The 18,019-nt window shown below is 42.5% G+C and overlaps 3 protein-coding genes and 1 long non-coding RNA gene across 4 annotated transcripts; 1 reads left to right on the top strand and 3 right to left on the bottom strand.

Annotated features, from left to right (window-relative positions):
- Positions 1 to 750: 750 nt before the first annotated feature.
- Positions 751 to 6,193, bottom strand: ints5 (integrator complex subunit 5). The gene is made up of 4 exons (XM_079168117.1): positions 5,976 to 6,193; positions 4,628 to 4,880; positions 2,504 to 4,480; positions 751 to 2,116 (listed from the first exon to the last, which is right to left on the bottom strand). Exons 1-4 carry the CDS (start codon positions 6,068 to 6,070, stop codon positions 1,397 to 1,399), a joined length of 3,045 nt encoding a protein of 1,014 aa, XP_079024243.1. The 5' UTR covers positions 6,071 to 6,193; the 3' UTR covers positions 751 to 1,396.
- A 925-nt stretch (positions 6,194 to 7,118) lies between these two features.
- Positions 7,119 to 10,506, top strand: LOC306702408 (phospholipase A and acyltransferase 3-like). The gene is made up of 5 exons (XM_079168029.1): positions 7,119 to 7,214; positions 8,237 to 8,297; positions 8,606 to 8,714; positions 8,836 to 9,104; positions 9,425 to 10,506. Exons 2-5 carry the CDS (start codon positions 8,283 to 8,285, stop codon positions 9,533 to 9,535), a joined length of 504 nt encoding a protein of 167 aa, XP_079024155.1. The 5' UTR covers positions 7,119 to 7,214; positions 8,237 to 8,282; the 3' UTR covers positions 9,536 to 10,506.
- Positions 10,507 to 12,702: 2,196 nt separating this feature from the next.
- LOC306702041 (uncharacterized protein) lies at positions 12,703 to 14,173 on the bottom strand (the record flags this gene model as incomplete). Its single annotated transcript, XM_079167534.1, has 4 exons — positions 12,703 to 12,736; positions 13,202 to 13,904; positions 14,042 to 14,120; positions 14,168 to 14,173. The coding sequence occupies 4 exons, from the start codon at positions 14,171 to 14,173 to the stop codon at positions 12,703 to 12,705; spliced, it is 822 nt and encodes a 273-aa protein (XP_079023660.1).
- Positions 14,174 to 15,219: 1,046 nt separating this feature from the next.
- LOC306701725 lies at positions 15,220 to 16,919 on the bottom strand. Its single transcript, XR_013767244.1, has 3 exons — positions 16,813 to 16,919; positions 15,750 to 15,821; positions 15,220 to 15,291 (listed from the first exon to the last, which is right to left on the bottom strand). It is a non-coding gene; the product is annotated as an uncharacterized lncRNA (long non-coding RNA).
- Between the last annotated feature and the right edge of the window lie 1,100 nt (positions 16,920 to 18,019).

An 18,019-nucleotide genomic window follows, 5' to 3' on the forward strand; every position in this document is an offset into this window, starting at 1 on the left:
AAGATAAGATAGGGGGCGTGGCTTAACTACGTGACTTCCTCACGAGTGGCCACGTCATTCCTGAGCTCCAGTCACTGAAGTGCACATTTATCCTGGATGGATTTTCAACCAATGCAACGTATCAGTGGAGTAAACACGTGTACAGGCTAATGCAAACCACATCAACGGTCCTGAAATCACTCCTCACTTTGTGTATCTTTATACGGTTTCGATTTATATTTAATACATAAAGCAGTGATTCCCAACCTGTTGACCCTCCAAGATAAATATAAAAGATGACACCATCATTCATTTTATTATACAACATTTTACTTTTATGGTTTCATCCTTTACTTTGAGAAGAACAAAAACAAATCACTATTTGTTTTATTTACCAAACTATACTCCATTACCTCGGGTATGCAGTTACAAGTAGACATCGTTGAATCAACTCTATGGTAATTTGCAAGGCTGCAGTTTGTCAGTTTGTCTTTATTAAGTAATAACAAGGCCAGGGCTAATGGATTACATTGTAGTGTAGGTGTTTCCATTTTTTTAAAGAAAAAAATAAGAGTTTTCTAATGTTTGTTTCTTGAAATATAGTATATCTTTAACTCCAAAAACTATTGAAATTAAATAGTCTCTAAGAAGAAAGAACTACTATCCTGCACTTTGATTTTATTGAAGCGGTCACAAAGAAAAAAAAGTTGGAAACAACTGGCTTAGAGGATTTACACGATGCAAAGAACATGATGATACAACTGTGTGGTGATCACTTTAATCACCAGGAGAGTCCTGTGATAACAACTCTTTAGCATTAACAATGATGCTCAATTCAAGACACATTCTTGGACCAAATTATTTATTTTGTAAAGTGGTTTAAACAGTTTTTTGGCGTATAACAACAGATAGAAGGCATGTTTATAGCCACAATTTTAGAACATATACAACCTGAAAATGATTCAAAACAACGTAAAAGTGAATTAGCTGAGTTAAATGGTATTTTCCAACCAAAGTCACACTTTAAGGCTGCGTTTTGTGTGGAGCAAATTCTCTATCAACATAATATACATGTGTGCCATTTGTCTTGTCCCAGGAACAACTAGTTAGAAACGCTTCAAGTCTAAAAATATAGTACAAAAAGGTACACGCACACGCTCACACGCATACAGACACACAAACACACACACACACACACACACACACACACACACACACACACACACACACACACACACACACACACACACACACACACACACACACACACACACACACACACACACACACCTAAACTTGTATGAAACTGAAGTACAGTGAAAGCAACTTTGCGGTCCACTCTTGGAGCGATGCAACACAGCATTCTGTCTATTTATTTCTTGTTACCTGCTCCACACAGTCTTCTCCCCACAACCCTTTAGAGCTGGAACCGCCAGCACAGATGTCCCAATCTATCAATGTTTTTATGCAGGACACTGTGAATCGGTGCCACGTATCTTGCCACGTCACCGTCCCGAGAGAAGTCCCTGCAGAACAGCCCCTTCTCTGAGCTAAAGACAAACTTCTGGGGCATGGGCCCATTGCCTCGCACGTACTCCCACACAGCCAGGAGCAGCAGCCTCACTTCGAAGGGGGTGAGGTGGGGGAAGGCTTCGTGGACGTTGGCCAGGACAGGAGGCAGGAGCTGGCCCTCTCCCATGCAGGACACCAGGAGGCAGGAGGCCTGGAGGTGCCACGGGTAGTCTGTGGACAACGTCTCGCGGGACGCCTCCCAGTGGGCCAGCAGAGTGGCCAGGAGGCCTCTGAGCACCGCCGAGCAGTAGCAGAGAGCCGGGCGTCCGGCCGCCACCACCTGAAGCAGAGGGAAGAGCACCGGGTGGGCCTCAAAGCAGCGTCGGATGTGGATGTCTCGCTCCACCGTGGTGCGGGCGTGCTCCTCTGGGGGCCAGGACAGCTCGCCGTTGGCCACATCTGGACAGACGTTTTCCACCATGGTAACTGCAATGACCTTGGCTGCCTCGGCGTTGATGGGCAGCGGCTCGTCTGGGTCAGACGGTGGTCGTGAGCTGTTGATAGAGCCGTTGAGACCAGAAGAGCTGCAACACTGGACTACGACAGTCAGCAGAGTCTGGACGTTCTACAGAAGGAAGAAACACGCATTTAAAGTCTTTTCGGCTGCAGCACAACAAACACAAAAAGTACCTAATCACAGTATCTTTAATCATTTACAGGTATAGTGCAGGATATAATTCTATACATTTCTGTATATTTGCAGGGCCACCCACACAGACCTACCTCCACTCAATACATTCTTTTTAAAATGTCCTGTAAAATGTTTACGTGAACATGTAGTTTCAACTTTAAAGCGAATACAAAGACAGCTGAAATGTGCATTCATGACCTAATTCATAGAGAAAAATCACTTCCCTAATTTGTATATAGCATCGACAGCTCCACTGTTATCTTATGTCATCCACATTTTGCCTGCCGTGCTAAACTATCGTTCACAAATTGTGCAACCCACCTGCATGACGCCCGATGGGTCAGGCAGCTGTGTGTCAGTGCGGACCTTCAGCCCCTTGCCAATCACCCCGGCATGAAACACAGACCACACGCTGCCGGAGAAGTTGACGATGGTACCGAACCGACAGTTGATGTCCAGCAAAGAGGCTCCGATGTCAGGAGACAGAGATGGGGAAGGCAAAGGGGCGCCAGACATGTCTGCGATCTGCCCTCCAAACAACCCAGCGTTGCCTTTATGTAGGGCGCCCTCGACCAGCTGCTGAAGTACCGCTTTGAGAGTGAGCGGAGAATACGCTGCCAAACGGGACAGGAGCAGGACCGAACAGTTCACCGCCTCGCCCGCCTGTCCCCCATCTCTCCCCACCTTCCCTCCTTCCACTCTTCTCCGCAGCGCCATAAAGAAATGAGTGACGGCAGCGCGTGAGAGCAGGAGCAGGTGTGCTGGGGAGGAGGTGCGCGGGAGTGGGCTGCAGGACAGGAGGCGCACCGTAGCGTGGGATACAGCCGAGTCACCGTGGAGAAGGAGTGGGCCAAAATCGTGGAGGTGTCCCGAGACCGCTGAGCCCACCTGGATGGCCATGGAGGACTGAACCCCTGCTGCTCCTCTTCTCTCCTCATCCTGACTCTGGATGGCTGCAGCCAGGTTAAGCAACAGCTGCCTCAGCTGCCGGGGCCCCAGAGTGTGTGTATGGATCTGGGCTACGCAGCGAGTTATAGCGGCAGGAATGAGTCCCGCCATGCAAGAGGAGAGTGTGGTGTGCAGCTGCCAGGCCAGAGCCAGCTCCTCTGGGTTGTGGGCCTGAGTGAGTAGCTGGCAGAAAGCCTCAGTGGCCACGCTGGGACCTCCATACACCGACAGCAGACACAGCAACTGGTGCAGCCAGAGGTGACGCTTCCTTTCCAGTCGCAGCGTCTCTGCGCAGAGCTCACCTACGTGAGACTGCAGCTCCTCCAAGAAGGGGATGAGCCGCTTGGGTTGAGAGGAAGCAGGGTGATGGGGGTTGACTTCGGCTCCATCTGAGCGGTTGAAGACCAGTTTGTGGAGATGCAGAAGCAACATCTGGAGGAGGCGATCGCAGCCTTCTCTGACACCTTCATGCGGGGAGGGTGTAGGCCCAGAGATGATGACTGAGGCCGGGGTCGCCGTGTCTGCCAGAAAACGGAGGACCCGGGACCCTCCTGATGGGCTCTGGCTTATAAGGTGAACAGCCAGCCCCAGCATGTTATCCAGTTCATCTCTGGGGAGGCCCTGCAGCAAGACCTGCAGCTGGAGCAGAACAGGAGGGCGTAGCAGCTCTACCAGCTCTGCAGACACTGCACCAAAGAGGTTGGGGGACATCGCAGCCAGCTGCAGGAGAAATGGTACTGCAGCGCGACGGAGTTGAGGAGAACTCTCCCAGGACGTTGAGGATGAAGTGGGAGATAGAGGACTTGACGGAATCAGGCTTTCCTGAAACATCCTGAGCAGCTCCTTCCTGATGCTGTCCGAGTGGTGCACTGCAAGGTGTCCAAGGATGCCCACCACCGAGCCAATCTTTGGCACTCTGCTGCCTTTGTCCCCGACCATCACCATCATCCCTTGATCCTTAGCGCCATGAGAGCAGAAGTCCTTGAGTCCACACGCCAAGACTCGGCTGATGATAGTACCCGGGAAGGCGGAGCCGATGTGAGCAACCACCCAATCAAAATGCGGGGAGTGCTGAACTGAGGTGTCCAACAGCGCATCCACACACGCATCAGGGCACCAGGCCAGCATGGCGGCCAAACACTGGGAGTAGGCCTCCATGAGGGACCGGGTGGCAGCGCAGGACATCCAGAGCTGGAGCAGCTCGTTGAGACTGGATGAGTGGGGGGCCACCCTGCGGCCGGCGTGCTTGCTGCTCAGCTGGCCCAACAAGTCCACAGCCCAGGTGGACACCAGAGGGGCCCAGGCTCGGGGGTTGAGACAGATGAACTCTGACAGGACGCCATGAACCTCCTACAGACAAACAGAAAATATATTATGTTTCTATGAACGCAGGAAAACATCTAGGCTAGCGAGATCGGACAGGGTCTGGATTTGTTCCTCTTGTGGGCCCATGAAACCAATGTAATGCTCTAATCTTTATAGAGTCTGTCATCACACCTGTATGATGTCCTCCAGGTTGGAGCTGACCCCGGAGCTGGCATCGCTCTCCGTCTCCAGGTTGTGCAGGAAGGCGGAGACATGCTCGTCATACACGCCCCTCAGGTGCTCCAGCACCGCCCCTCGACAGGCCGGGACCGAGCGCAGCAGGCGCACAGCACAGCGGGCGTGTTCCCGGACACTGAGCTTCCGGCCCTGGACGGTGTCGACGCCACTGATGAAGGACTTGATCTCCTGGGAGAGTTCCTGGGCGCTGAAGGATGAAGAGTGAACATGAGGAAGTGATGAGGAAAAAGACTTGTGTGCCTGTATGTGTTCACATAAAGATCTATTCATACATCACTACTGACGGAAAAAGATATCTTTCAGGGTTGCAATTAACAATCATATTCATTATCGATTAAGCGTAAGATTTATCGTTCTAAAATGATAGTCTATTAATCGATTGGGCTCGATGATCAACAGAAAATTAATCCTTCACAGTTGATTTATCATTTAAATCATTTATTGAACAAAAATGACGAGCACATTGTATCCAACTTAAGTTAGAATTTACTGCTTTTCACGGTTTCATATCTCTGTAATCTGAATATGCTTAAGTTCTTAGTTGTGGTCGGCATGTTTACACTATTTCCTGACATCTGATACACTAAATGACCGATTAATGGAAAAGAATGATCAACAGAAAAGGGAAGTAACTAAAAATAATTGTTCTCAATGTATCAATTAATCACTTATTGCAAGCAAATGTGTTTTAAGATGTTGATGTGTTTAGTTTACTATTACATAAGACAAAGATCAGCAAATACCCTTAATTAATAAGCTGCAACTTGACTTTTTAAAAACAATTCATAAATCTTCAAAAAAAGTGATTAATTTTCTAGAAAAACATTATTATTATTAATGTAAATAGTCCTTATTAACATTGCAGATGTAAAATATATTCCAATCAAATCTTGTATGAAATAAACAAAACATTTGCTCTACAAATACTAGCTTTGCTCCAACTGATATCATTTTTAAAAGGACAAACAACAACAAAACAACAGTTTGGGGGGTCTAACAACTTGTCACGTGTGTCTGTTTTATTTTAACCCTTTAATAGAGCACATGAATAATCTAATCTGATAAGTACTCCATGTAACGTTAGCCCTGACGTCTTTTGTTAATTCTGTAACTTACAACATAAGTTGTCTCTAAAGAATACTAAAGGGACATATAAAGGTCTAACCCACTAATCTTTGCACAGTTTACTTCCATATAAAATGTAGTAAAGTGACTTTAGAGCGTGAATGTACTTGTTCTGTCAGACCTGCCGCTTCCTCTCTCAGTGATCGTCCCCACTCACCTCAGGGCGCTCTGCGCTGTGTGACTGTGTGAGCTCTGCATCGCCTTCAGCGGACTCCCGTCCACCACCACGGACATCGTTTGGTCTTTTAACATTTAATATTTACATTAATTAATCCTCATCGGGGCTGTATGGCTTCGACGGGAGCAATTGTGACAGCTTTTTTGTTGATTTCTCTGTCCAATTTCAGGACAGAAATACATCGAAAGGGCGCCACAGGCCGGATGTTGCGACTTCTTCGTTGATAGAAAAAGGAACAGCCGACACTGACAGCTGACGTCACTGGTGACACCTAGTGGTACTGAGTGGAATCGTTTTTTAAATATACATATATATATATATATGAACATAAACCTACCTGGTGTGAATGTTGTCTGTCTCCTCACTTTACCACCTTGTCAACTAATAAACTAGAAAACGAGCTGAGATAAGAATAACTTGATTGATCCCCCAAAGGTTTAAAATAATTAGATATCAGAAACAGGTTTATTATTATAAGAAGAAGATGGAATGTGCAAAATATTGACGAAAGGATGTGCACGAGTGTTCACACTATAAAGGGAAACAATATATGAAAGCTGATTATTGAGAGTATATACTGTATACTTTCAATCTCAAACTCCTAACCCAGATACAGATATATACAGATGAATAGATAAATACAGATATATTGTAATTTGACGATATATAATTCGGTGTCCTCTGTAAACTGTAAAAAAACCCAAAACTTGAATTGCAAAATACAGTATATGTATTTATATAAATATGTGTTTGCGCTCACATTTACAGTTTCCATTTCATGAAAACGTGTAAGCATATAAAGAGGCGTTGATTCAAATGTATGGTCATTGTAGCTCGAGGTGCTGTTGAATTGCATTCCATCAAACAGGTGTGTCTGCTATTTACCCCTCAATGATACAAATAGAGTGGACAAAATAATGAAAATACCGAATGCCATACAATTAACACCTTTAAACACAAATCACTACTAACTAATTATTATTATTATTTGAACAAATACTAGTACCTTTATTATTATTAGAATTATTTTGTTACTAACGTGTTGTTACTGAAGCGTCGGCGTAATTTCTGACGTTTGGGTAAGGCTTTTATTCTGAAGGTCACGTGCTCCGGATAAACACAGCAACAATCAGCCGGTCGAGCAAAGCTGGGTTTCGGTCTCGTTTCTTTTGCCGTTGTCTCTAATATTCAAACGAGCTGTGGACATCGTCTGTAACGGTAGGTGGACGGACCGTTGACACATTTAAACAAAGTGAACCGTATAATTTCAGAGAATGGCGGTGTTTTGGTAATGCTACAGTGTTTTGTAACCGATAATATGACATTAGCTTCAGAACGGCGGCTGTTATAGGCCTTTGGGTGACGTCAACACAGACGATCACTAGCTTTCCGGCACCTTCATGTTTCGTCGCTTGTTGAAGCATATTGCTGAAACTTAAAATCTGAACCGAATGACACACAATGTTTACATTACAGCAGGATGTTATTTAAATGATCAAAAATATCTTTATTAAAGCGCAAGCACATAAAAGATCTAAGTTAAGGTTATAATAACATAATATACTTGAACAGAGTTACTGATTCAACTTAATGATTATTTTGGAGGCTGTAGTTTGTGGCGCTGTTGACTTGAAAGTTTTACTGGCTGTTTTCTATTATTTTGTCCACCGCATTTATATCAATGAGGGTAAACTAAATAACAGAAACTGTCAACAGCACCACAAACTGCAGCCTCCAAAAAGGAAAAGTGAAAGTTGAATAAGCACCTCTCTAAAATTATACTATTATAACGTTCATGAAGGTGGGATATATTACAGGACTTTTGTATGAGACTGCATTGGTTTAGGTGTACCTAATAAACTGGCAACTGAGTGTATATAGATTTAGTATTTACAGATGAGCTGTCACACATCATCATGGGTACTTGATGATCCACAGGTGACGACAGTATGCCTGATTGTTATTATAGTTACAAGGAGTGATCACACAATACCCATGTAAATGTGACATTAACATGTTATAATAATATAATGTAAGTACAGCATTACATGTAATTATATTCCTAAGTTGCTGTGTTACACCTTTGAGCTAACATGAATCACGAGCACACAAGTACAACTGTATCAAAAGTATCAAAGGGATAGTGAACTACTTTTCTTTTTTAAACCTTTCTGTATCTTTTAGTCTTCTCCATATCCTGTGTTGTGTGCTAATATGTGGTCTGTGATTTGCTCCTGCAGGTGCTGAAAGCCAAGCCGGTCCAAACCAGACAAAAGAAACACAGACATGGCCCCGACACTGGTTAGGGAATGATCACTTAATCAGATTATAGAAAATTGGACTATAGAGTTTTTTTGTTTTGCTGTTTTTGTGTTCTATTATAGCAATTACATGTCATTATGCAACTTGTATAGCATGTGTGTACTACTGTATGTAGAATTTCATTGAATTTATTGAATTTAAACATTTTCAAGTCACAACATGTTTTATTTAGACCAATACCAGCCTCATCTTGTTTAACCCACAGAGAGTCCAGTCAGGTCAAATGTACTGCAGTTGTTGCCAAACAGTCTGTTGCAAAGTCAAACATTTTTTTGTTGTAATCCAAGTATGATGAGAAACCAGAGGTCGGGGACTTGATTGAGATCTTCCGGGGCTCCTATCAGCACTGGGCTGTGTATGTTGGCGATGGCTTCATTGTCCACTTGGCACCACCCTGTGAGTTTAAGCTCAAAACTTAAAAGACTCAAACACAAAACGTGTTGCGATATTTAGTGCATCAACCCACATAAGTAATGACTGTGTCTCCCCTTTTTCTGTCACTCTTTTCCATAAATAGCTGAGGTCCCGGGTGCGGGCGCCAACAGTATGATGTCTGTAATAGCTGAGAAGGCCATTGTGAAGAAAGAGGAGCTGTGGGACGTGGTGGAAAGCAACCGGTGGGAAATCAACAACAGCCTGGACAAGCAGTACCAGCCCCGCCCAGCTCACGTCATTGTGAGGGAGGCCTGTGCGATGGTGGGCCGTGAGCTGCCGTACTGCGTCTTCAGGGGAAACTGTGAGCACTTTGCAAACGAGCTGCGCTACGGAAAGGCGGAGTCCCGTCAGGTTGGTGGACCCGTGTGGGGTGGTGAACTTTGTGTTGGACAAAAAACATAAATGCATTAAAGGAATCAAATGTTTGTACATGGGCGATAAAGACACAAATTGATTTATATGAATAAGCAATTCATAACATTTTTGGAAGCAGGCAAGGTAAAAGTTATGTCAGTTACTATAGAGACCTGAAATAAATCCTCACAGCATAATCTACATTTGTGTTATATTATAATTATATTATAATAGAAAATGGAATTTCAGTGGTGCTGAAAAATGTCCTATTATGTGAGTGATTTGAATAACTAAAAGGTGTCTGTTTCCCTCTGCAGGTGCGTAAGGCCGGAGAAACTCTCTTGGTGGCCGGTGGGGTTGCAGCGGTGGTTCTGGGTTTCGTGTATATGATGAGCGGCAGCAAAAAAGAAAACAAGAACACAGAGTGATTGAAGTCCTGTCGCCTGTTCCCAGGACTTGATGAACGGATCACTGGCAAAGCCTAACTTGTACTTATTAAGATCACTCACAGAAAACGTTCACTATCTTGCCTACTTTACTTACATGTGTCCCGCATGCCTTCTTTAGTTTGATCAACAGTACAAAGCTGGTTGGTTCCTGTATTTTTCAGACTTTTTAACATTTCTACAGACAGCAAATATAAGCACAATGAACAATATTTAACCTAATTAGGCAGCCAAGAGGAAATATGTTTAAATGTTTTAATTCAAACTGAAGATTTTGAAGATGAATGCAGGTAATAGTAGGATAACTGGGTTTTACGGTATATGCCAGAATGTAACCGTTTATTTACAAAGGGTAATACAACCCGCTACTTTTGCATTTAATTCCCAACAAATAAAAGAATCACAATAGACATTCAATACATAATTGTTCCAGTTTATTACATGTTCTCAAATAATAAAGGGACATTTGTATGACATCACAAAACTCACAATGTAATGCATTTCTACAGACAGCAAATATGAGCACAACGAACAATATTTAACCTAATTAGGCTGCCAAGATGAAATATGTTTAAATGTTTTAATTCAAACTGAAGATTTTGAAGATGAATGTTGATATTTTTGGGATTGTGAAGGACGTGAAAGTGGTTCTTGGTGGTTGCAGTATTTGCTTATGAAGAAATAATATGACTTATAGGAAGAATATTTTAAATAATCAAATTGAGATAATATAATATGGTGTTTGTACTAAAAGAAAAACTATGTCATGTGTCAAATGCACTAAGGCCCTCTGTTGAGTTAATAAACGAGGGATCCTGGGCTGAGCGGAGACATGTGGTCTGAACTAATCCAACACTCTTGCAGTTTCATGACATCTCTAATGAATAACACATCGTCTTCCTCTGACATTTGTTTGCAATTGTTTTGAATAAAGAATAATTTGTGTGATTCTGCATTGTGTCTGTCAGAGTGGGCCCTGTTTGTCTTTTAAACATTTAATCGTGGTTTTAACTGTTCACTTTTTTCTCTCCTTTAAATCTCCCAAGCATTGTATTAGATGCAGCATGCAGTATAATATCAATAATACTGTGCTGTAGATACAAACCACCTAATATTACCCCTGAATACTCTATTATTTACTTATTTGAAATATTTTTACATTACATCTGTGTCTGCTGTCTCCCAGGCTATCTCTACCGCTTTTAAGGATTTTACTGAATCTTTTGGCTTTTTACAGTCTATGAGCTTCAAACTCTGTTTCCTCTGTTTGGTAAAAATATTTTTTCTTTTCCTGTCAAGTGATGGAGATTTTCAAGTGTTGCTGCTTAACCTCTTCCACTCGCCCGCATCCTCGAGGAGTGGAAGAGGTTAAATGCCATGTCTTATCATCTCACGATATAGGCAGTGTTGTGGCGCTATTGTTCGCATCGATGTGTTTCCGTACACTAGATGCAATCTCGCTAATCTTTAAAGAAAATAACAATATGGCAACAGGTGCTCACAATGAAAACATTTTATTGTACCATAAGTTAGATATGCATATTGTTATGTGTACCAGTTTAACCTCTACCACTGTCAGCATAAACAATATATTGTTGTATTTTGGGGGGGGGACTTTTTTTCTCAGTTACTTCCTGTTACTGTATATCTATCTACAGCATCTCTATAGTTTGAGTTTATTTGTGCAGGCTTTACAGTATCGATCTCTGTCTGTCTGCACCTCAATACAAATCAATGACATTTATTTTGTCGTGCTTTTAGCACTTTAAAAAAAAACAACAGCAGCAATATCTCTCCACAGAATCTGTTCCCAATACAATGGAGGTGAATAGATAATCAGCTTTGGTATTTCTATATTTCCCAGTCATATTTCATACTGAAGAAAAAGTCGTCTGTTGACATTTTCACCTGTTGTTTTGTGGTGGAGGCAGACATCTCAGAGATGGATGTCCTCCTGATGACAACTCAATACATTCTTGGCTCATACATTTACTGGGGAGGAGGATGTCTACAGCCTTTTAATTTAAAAAAGAAACATACATTTATATAACTTATCTTTATTTGTAGAACAGCTCACATGCCACATGATTTGGATTATCGGTGGAAGGTTGCACTCAATCTGGAGTCAATCTGAACTAAACGCAGCTTAGTTTCTTACCTGAAGGTGACGGCTGCTGGTTGAGTCAACAGAGCTCCTTACATGGTACGCAACACCAAATCTAACAATACCATATCCAACACAGACAGGAGATATGGGGGTTACACTGAAAGGTTTGATGAAAACACAGAATCTGCTAGCGGGAGATTTTTAAACTTGAGTTGTTGTCAGTGATCCTACAGAGCAGATCTGTTCTATTAAATAAAAGCACAAATAAAAGAGTTAAAGGAACTTTTAGAGGAACTCCTTTACCCTGACCACACCCATTACTTAAAAAAATGACTGACTCATTGGATTTTACTGAAATATTGTTGTATATAATATTTCTCAATTTAAAAAAAAGGGGAATTTCTTCATGTCATTTTAAGACAAGATTGCATTACATTACGTTACAGTCATTTAGCAGACGCATTTATCCAAAGCGACTTACAATTCAGATTTTATCACAATTCTACACCGTAGGCACAGCTACAGGAGCAATTTTGGGGTTAAGTGTCTTGCTCAAGGACACATCGACATGCAACTAGTGGAGCCTGAGCCGGGGATCGAACCGACATCCTTCTGATTGAAGGATGGCCCTTCGCCACAGTCGCCCAATGCAGCATTTAAATACATTTACTTTACAACTGCAACTTTAAATGTTATGTATTTAAAAAAAAAAAAGGAACCTCAGGCTGCAGGGAGTGCTGCTCTGTGTCGCTTTTCCACTTTTCTGTCTCTGTTTGTTTCAGCTCTGCCATCCATAATAATGCATTCATAAAGGACTGGATTGTTGCTTCTTCACCCATCTGTCAGTTCCTGAATGAAGAAAAACAGGGAATCCCAGAGCTGATGGTCATCTACTGTACTAACCAACAGTAATGTTTCCTTCTGACTGTTCTTTCCTTTGTTTGTGGAACATCAAGCCTCCATCTACTGCTCTGGGTCCATTCACTGTGGTCCATGTTCCTCCCTCTCCAACCCAACCCTCACATCTTTCTTTGCATCCCCGTCAGTCCAGCTTGGGGCCCAGTTTAAGACTGGACCTGTAAGAAATAAGATAAGCAGCTTTGCACTCTGCCCATTTCGCCTACAGCTCTTCCCTCCCATCCTCCAGATCTTTCCTCCTCTCCTGCCAATCTTTCCTCCTCTCCAACTCTTTCCTCTCTAGCTCTTTCCTCCTCCTCTCCAGCTCTTTCCTCTCCAGCTCATTCCTCTCCAGCTCATTCCTCCTCTCCTCCAGCTATTTCCTCTCCAGCTCTGTCCCCTCCTCCCGTATTTTCCTCCTCTCCTCCCGTTCTTTCCTCCTCTCCTCCCAATACTTCCCCCTCTCCTCCCAATACTTCCTCCTCTCCTCCCAATACTGCCTCCTCTCCTCACAATACTTCCTCCTCTCCTCCCAATACATCCTCCTCTCCTCCCTATACTTCCTCCTCTCCTCACAATACTTCCTCCTCTCCTCCAGCTCTTTCCTCTCCAGCTCTTTCCTCCTCCCTTCCAGCTCTTTCCACTTCTCCTCCCATTCTTTCCTCTCCTCCCGTTCTTTCCTCTCCAGCTCTTTCTTCTCCAGCTCTTTCCTCTCCAGCTCTTTCCTCCTCCCTTCCATCTCTTTCCACTTCTCCTCCCATTCTTTACTTCTCTTCTCCCGTTCTTTCTTCTCCAGTTCTTTCCTCCTCTCCTCCCGTTCTTTCCTCTCCAGCTCTTTCCTCCTCTCCTCCCGTTCTTTCCTCTCCAGCTCTTTCCTCTCCAGCTCTTTCCTCCTCTCCTCCCGTTCTTTCTTCTCCAGCTCTTTCCTCTCCAGCTCTTTCCTCCTCTCCTCCCATTCTTTCCTCTCCAGCTCTTTCCTCTCCAGCTCTTTCCTCTCCAGCTCTTTCCTCCTCTCCTCCCATTCTTTCCTCTCCAGCTCTTTCCTCCTCTCCTCCCGTTCTTTCCTCTCCAGCTCTTTCCTCCTCTCCTCCCATTCTTTCCTCTCCAGCTCTTTCCTCCTCTCCTCCCATTCTTTCCTCTCCAGCTCTTTCCTCCTCTCCTCCCATTCTTTCCTCTCCAGCTCTTTCCTCCTCTCCTCCCGTTCTTTCCTCTCCAGCTCTTTCCTCCTCCCTTCCAGCTCTTTCCACTTCTCCTCCCATTCTTTACTCCTCTTCTCCCGTTCTTTCCTCTCCAGTTCTTTCCTCCTCTCCTCCCCTTCCTTCTTGGAAAGCTCGGCCTTGCTGAGACCTGGTTGACAATGAAGACAGGCATACAGTTAATGGTCATCTAACAAGAATAACTGAGTGTTTGAATGCAGAAGAAGTCGGACAGAGAAGTAAAAAAAGATCATATTTCTGATAAGGGAGGCCAGCTGAGAGACTTACCCTGGTTCCCATCCACTGACTCCCAGCTCTCTTCAGCTCCCCAGTCTCCTGTTGCCTCTGCAGTCCAGACATCCCCAGTCTGACAAGGAGAGAAATACACTCGTCACTATACTGAAATGCTTGTACTGTCATGATAGTCCTGATTTCATCAAGATTTCTTGCCTACAACATCTCATCAAGTGAGTGCAGTCTTGTTACCTTATTTAAAAAGGAAGAGTCTTACATTTTGGGAAATAAGCTTATTCGCATTCTTGTTAGGAGTTAGGTGGAAAGATCGATACCACTCTGATGTCTGTACACTTAATATAAAGCTAGAGTCAGCAGGTGATTAGCTAAGCTTAGCATAAAGACCTGAAGCAGGGGAAAACAGCAAGACTACGTCTGAAAATGTTTCAGCATGCAACTCCCTGTGAAACCATAACTTGTATTTACACTTTGGTTGTTGTAGAGATTAGACAAATGTGATGTAACATGTCAAGTTGTGACCTAAAGACGTGCTGGTAGGTGAATTATTTTCACCTTTGGACAGTTTATTACCATTACCAGTCTTGACTGTAAGCTAAGCTAACTGCTTGCAGACTCTAGCTTCATATTCACAGAAACAAGCATGGAGTTAATCTTCTCATCTAACTCTTTCCAAAAAGTCAAACTATTCCTTTAGTGGTTGAATCTTAATATCATCCAATAGTTTCTGTTTAATATCTTCTTCAGAGGACAACTCTATAGATAGATCTGATATCACCAACATTCAGAATGATCCAATCAACACTACTTCATTCTCCACCCTCACCGCGGTGGCAGCAGTGCCGGCTGTGTTTCTCTGGGAGACGCTGACAACAATATCATGGCAGCAATTGTTTGAACTTCACTGTGACGATCGCAAGGTAAACAGAAATATGGCGTTCACAGTGCAAAGTTATGTAACAGGAATGTGAACAACGGAGGCTCTTTTGTTTGTAATTGCTGCTGGCATGCTGATCAACAAGGACTGTGGATTTTGTCCCCCATCACTCACATAAACAAAGAAATGCATTTTGAAGGTATATTACAATTGGCAGTATAATCAGAGGAGGAATAATTACAGAAAGCAAAACCTGTTCCAATGTTCACATAAGCATCAAACTATTGTTTTAAGAAAGCAGTAAAAAATCTTGAATTTGTCCTTTAAGAATTCCTACCTGTGACGTTGGTGCCTGGATTGTTGCTCTGGGAATGGTGACGTTGGATTGCGTTGTATCCCTAGGTGCTGTCTGCAAACAGTTATTGGTATATGGTTATATGAAAGAAGAGCATTCACATAATTCACGTAATTACAACTAAACCAGTTCTATTTAAACTTTAATGGAGCAACCCCTTGTGATAAAACAACCCGAGGGTCTGCATATAAAAGGGGGAGAGTGTTGTTTTAAGCACCGGTGATACGATGAGATATGATCCAGGAAAGCTGGTTTGAGTAACAGAGAAACAAGTTTGAAGGTTTATCAGACCTCAACATACTGCACTGTGGTTTATATTATGAGAGTAGATTTTACATATCTACAACAATATCATGGCAGCAATTGTTTAAACTTCACTGTGACGATCGCCAGGTAAACAGAAATATGGCGTTCACAGTGCAAAGTTATGTAACAGGAATGTGAACAATGTTCACATAAGCATCAAACTATTGTTTTAATAAACCTTGAATCTATCCTTTAAGAATTCCTACCTGTGATGGTGCTGCCTGGATTGCTGCTCTGTGAATGGTGATGTTGGGTTGCGTTGTATCCCTTTGTGCTGTCTGCAAACAGTTATTGGTTTAACATCGTATGAAAGAAGAGAATTCACAGGATTACAAATAAATCAGTTCTATTGAAACTCTAGTGGAGCAATTCACATATTGCACACAATTACAAACATTTTCACAGCAGCAATTGTTTCATATTCATGTCACGATGGCAAGATAAACAGAAATATGGTGTTCACAGTACAAAGTTATCCACCAAGGATGTGCACTGTTCGTAAATTGTTAAGAGAGGCTCAACACCCAACAAAAATAATGGACACAATACCAGGAGAGAATTTTTACTGCATGTAAGTTTGTTCAAATAAATGAATGAATAATTGAAAACCAAATAGAGAGCACTACAGCAGTGCTGCTGTCCATTAGGTTGGAGAGAAAGAGCTGATCAAAAGGGCCCGCCTTTATAGACACAGCCCTAGTCAGCACAGGTGCCTCACAATCAGGTGATCAACCAAGCAGAGCCAACAGGAAACACCAAAATAAAGCAGGTAAATGTTTGATTGACCAATCCAGGGCCTCCGATGCTGCAGCAATGCTTTGCAGCAACAGTTGAGCCCTGTTGAACTTTTTTGGACCATGCTTCACTATAATAGACTTGAGTGTGGCTTTCTGTGATAGATGTATTGTATATTTTCTAAAGTGCAATACATGTGAACACAGAGTTAAGAGTTAAGACACTCCTTCTACAAGAATCAATGCAAAAATTAAACCCGGTTATATTTACGAGATCATGAAATGTATTTATATCCTCACAATCTTTCAGTGAACAGATGGTCAAAATGGAAGTTTATCAATTAATGCAGTGTTCAACACATAAAAAATCCTGCCACTGTTTATGTATGTTTTGTGACCTCTCTTGAATTATTTTAATTTGTTAGACCTACTCTGTAGTTTCACTCTGAAGCTTGAAAACACTTCTTTCTTATGTCATGGTACAGTAATGTAAACTATCACACACACAGCAGAAATATTATGAAAGCAAACTCACCTGGTGTTGTCCACTCTGATCTGAGTGGTGACTGGTAGCATTATGTGCTGTTTCTCTGGCCCGAGATGAATCAGATATACTGGGCTGGAACTCAGATCTAACTTCCTCCAGCCTTCCTGCAGCCTGGGATGACGGTAAAGTGGCGTTGTCTTGTCCTCGGTGGCCAGGGCCAGGTTTTAGCTGCTGAGGCTGGTGGGAATCAATGTGCCCGGTCCGCTCCAGTTCCTTCATGATTCTTATGCGGGATAATTCAAGGGATTCAACATTGTCGTATAACTCTTTGAGTATGTCTTTCAAAGGGTCCTTCAATTCTATGGTTCTATTCAAGCTGCTCCACTTAGTGAGAAAGGGAAATTCAAAGTCGTCAAATAGGCCTTCTGATGGGATGTTGGGACAAGACCGGGAACGCCATCGGTTTATTTCTCTCACCTAAGCAGAAGAGAGGCAATGTCATCAATAAAAGGAGGATGATTAGGAGGCTCGTATGGTGTAATACAAGTGTGGCTTTAATACAGTAAAAACCTGCACAATTATAACATTGTTACATTTGATAGTTCTAAATCAAATCTCCTTTAACCTTAAAGTGCAAACTTAAAGGATGAACACTGAACAGTGATTGACATCATTAAATTGATGATTAAATTGATTTTTGGTCTTTATCAAATAAAGTCTGTTTCAGTATAAATAACCTTGTATACATTTGTTCTCATTAAAGCTTAAAATCCTATCCCGAAATTCATCCACAAGGATTATGATCCTCTCCATGATCTTAATAATTACAACTGACTCTTCATCATGTGTGACTTACTGAAAGCAAATGGACATGAACCACCTTTGTTTAGCAGATATCTAGTTTACACATTGGCCTAAATCTTAATCAGCCTAATATTAAATTAGCTACAGTATCGGGAAGAGTTCAGAACAGCATTAATCTTAAAGTAGCCCTCAATTGACTGTGATGGCTGAGATTCGACATTTCATTTCTCAAACAGTTTCTCTCTCTTTCCCCATTTCTCTTACAAACATTTAATAGATAATTAAGCCAAAGTGGTCTATCAATATAGTACACTTTGCAATCGGGCACATAATATGCATATACAAATATCAGGATGACACATTATTATATACTTGGGGGTATTTCTGCAAATTTTCCTCAAAAAGGACATACATACAAATCATATTATGCTGAACAGAAAAGTATTATTAT

This window comes from Pholis gunnellus (assembly GCF_910591455.1).
Source record: "Pholis gunnellus genome assembly, chromosome: 10".
Classification (NCBI taxonomy): Eukaryota; Metazoa; Chordata; class Actinopteri; order Perciformes; family Pholidae; genus Pholis; species Pholis gunnellus.

Excerpts from the sequence above, each read along its gene's own strand:
- ints5 (XM_079168117.1), bottom strand. The coding sequence starts at position 6,070 with ATGTTAAAAGACCAAACGATGTCCGTGGTGGTGGACGGGAGTCCGCTG. Across the intron at positions 4,481-4,627 it reads ACCTGGAGGACATCATACAG|GAGGTTCATGGCGTCCTGTC; the intron begins GTGTGATGACAG and ends GTTTGTCTGTAG. Across the intron at positions 2,117-2,503 it reads ACCCATCGGGCGTCATGCAG|AACGTCCAGACTCTGCTGAC; the intron begins GTGGGTTGCACA and ends TTCCTTCTGTAG.
- LOC306702408 (XM_079168029.1), top strand. Across the intron at positions 8,715-8,835 it reads TGTCCACTTGGCACCACCCT|CTGAGGTCCCGGGTGCGGGC; the intron begins GTGAGTTTAAGC and ends TTCCATAAATAG. Across the intron at positions 9,105-9,424 it reads GAAAGGCGGAGTCCCGTCAG|GTGCGTAAGGCCGGAGAAAC; the intron begins GTTGGTGGACCC and ends TTCCCTCTGCAG.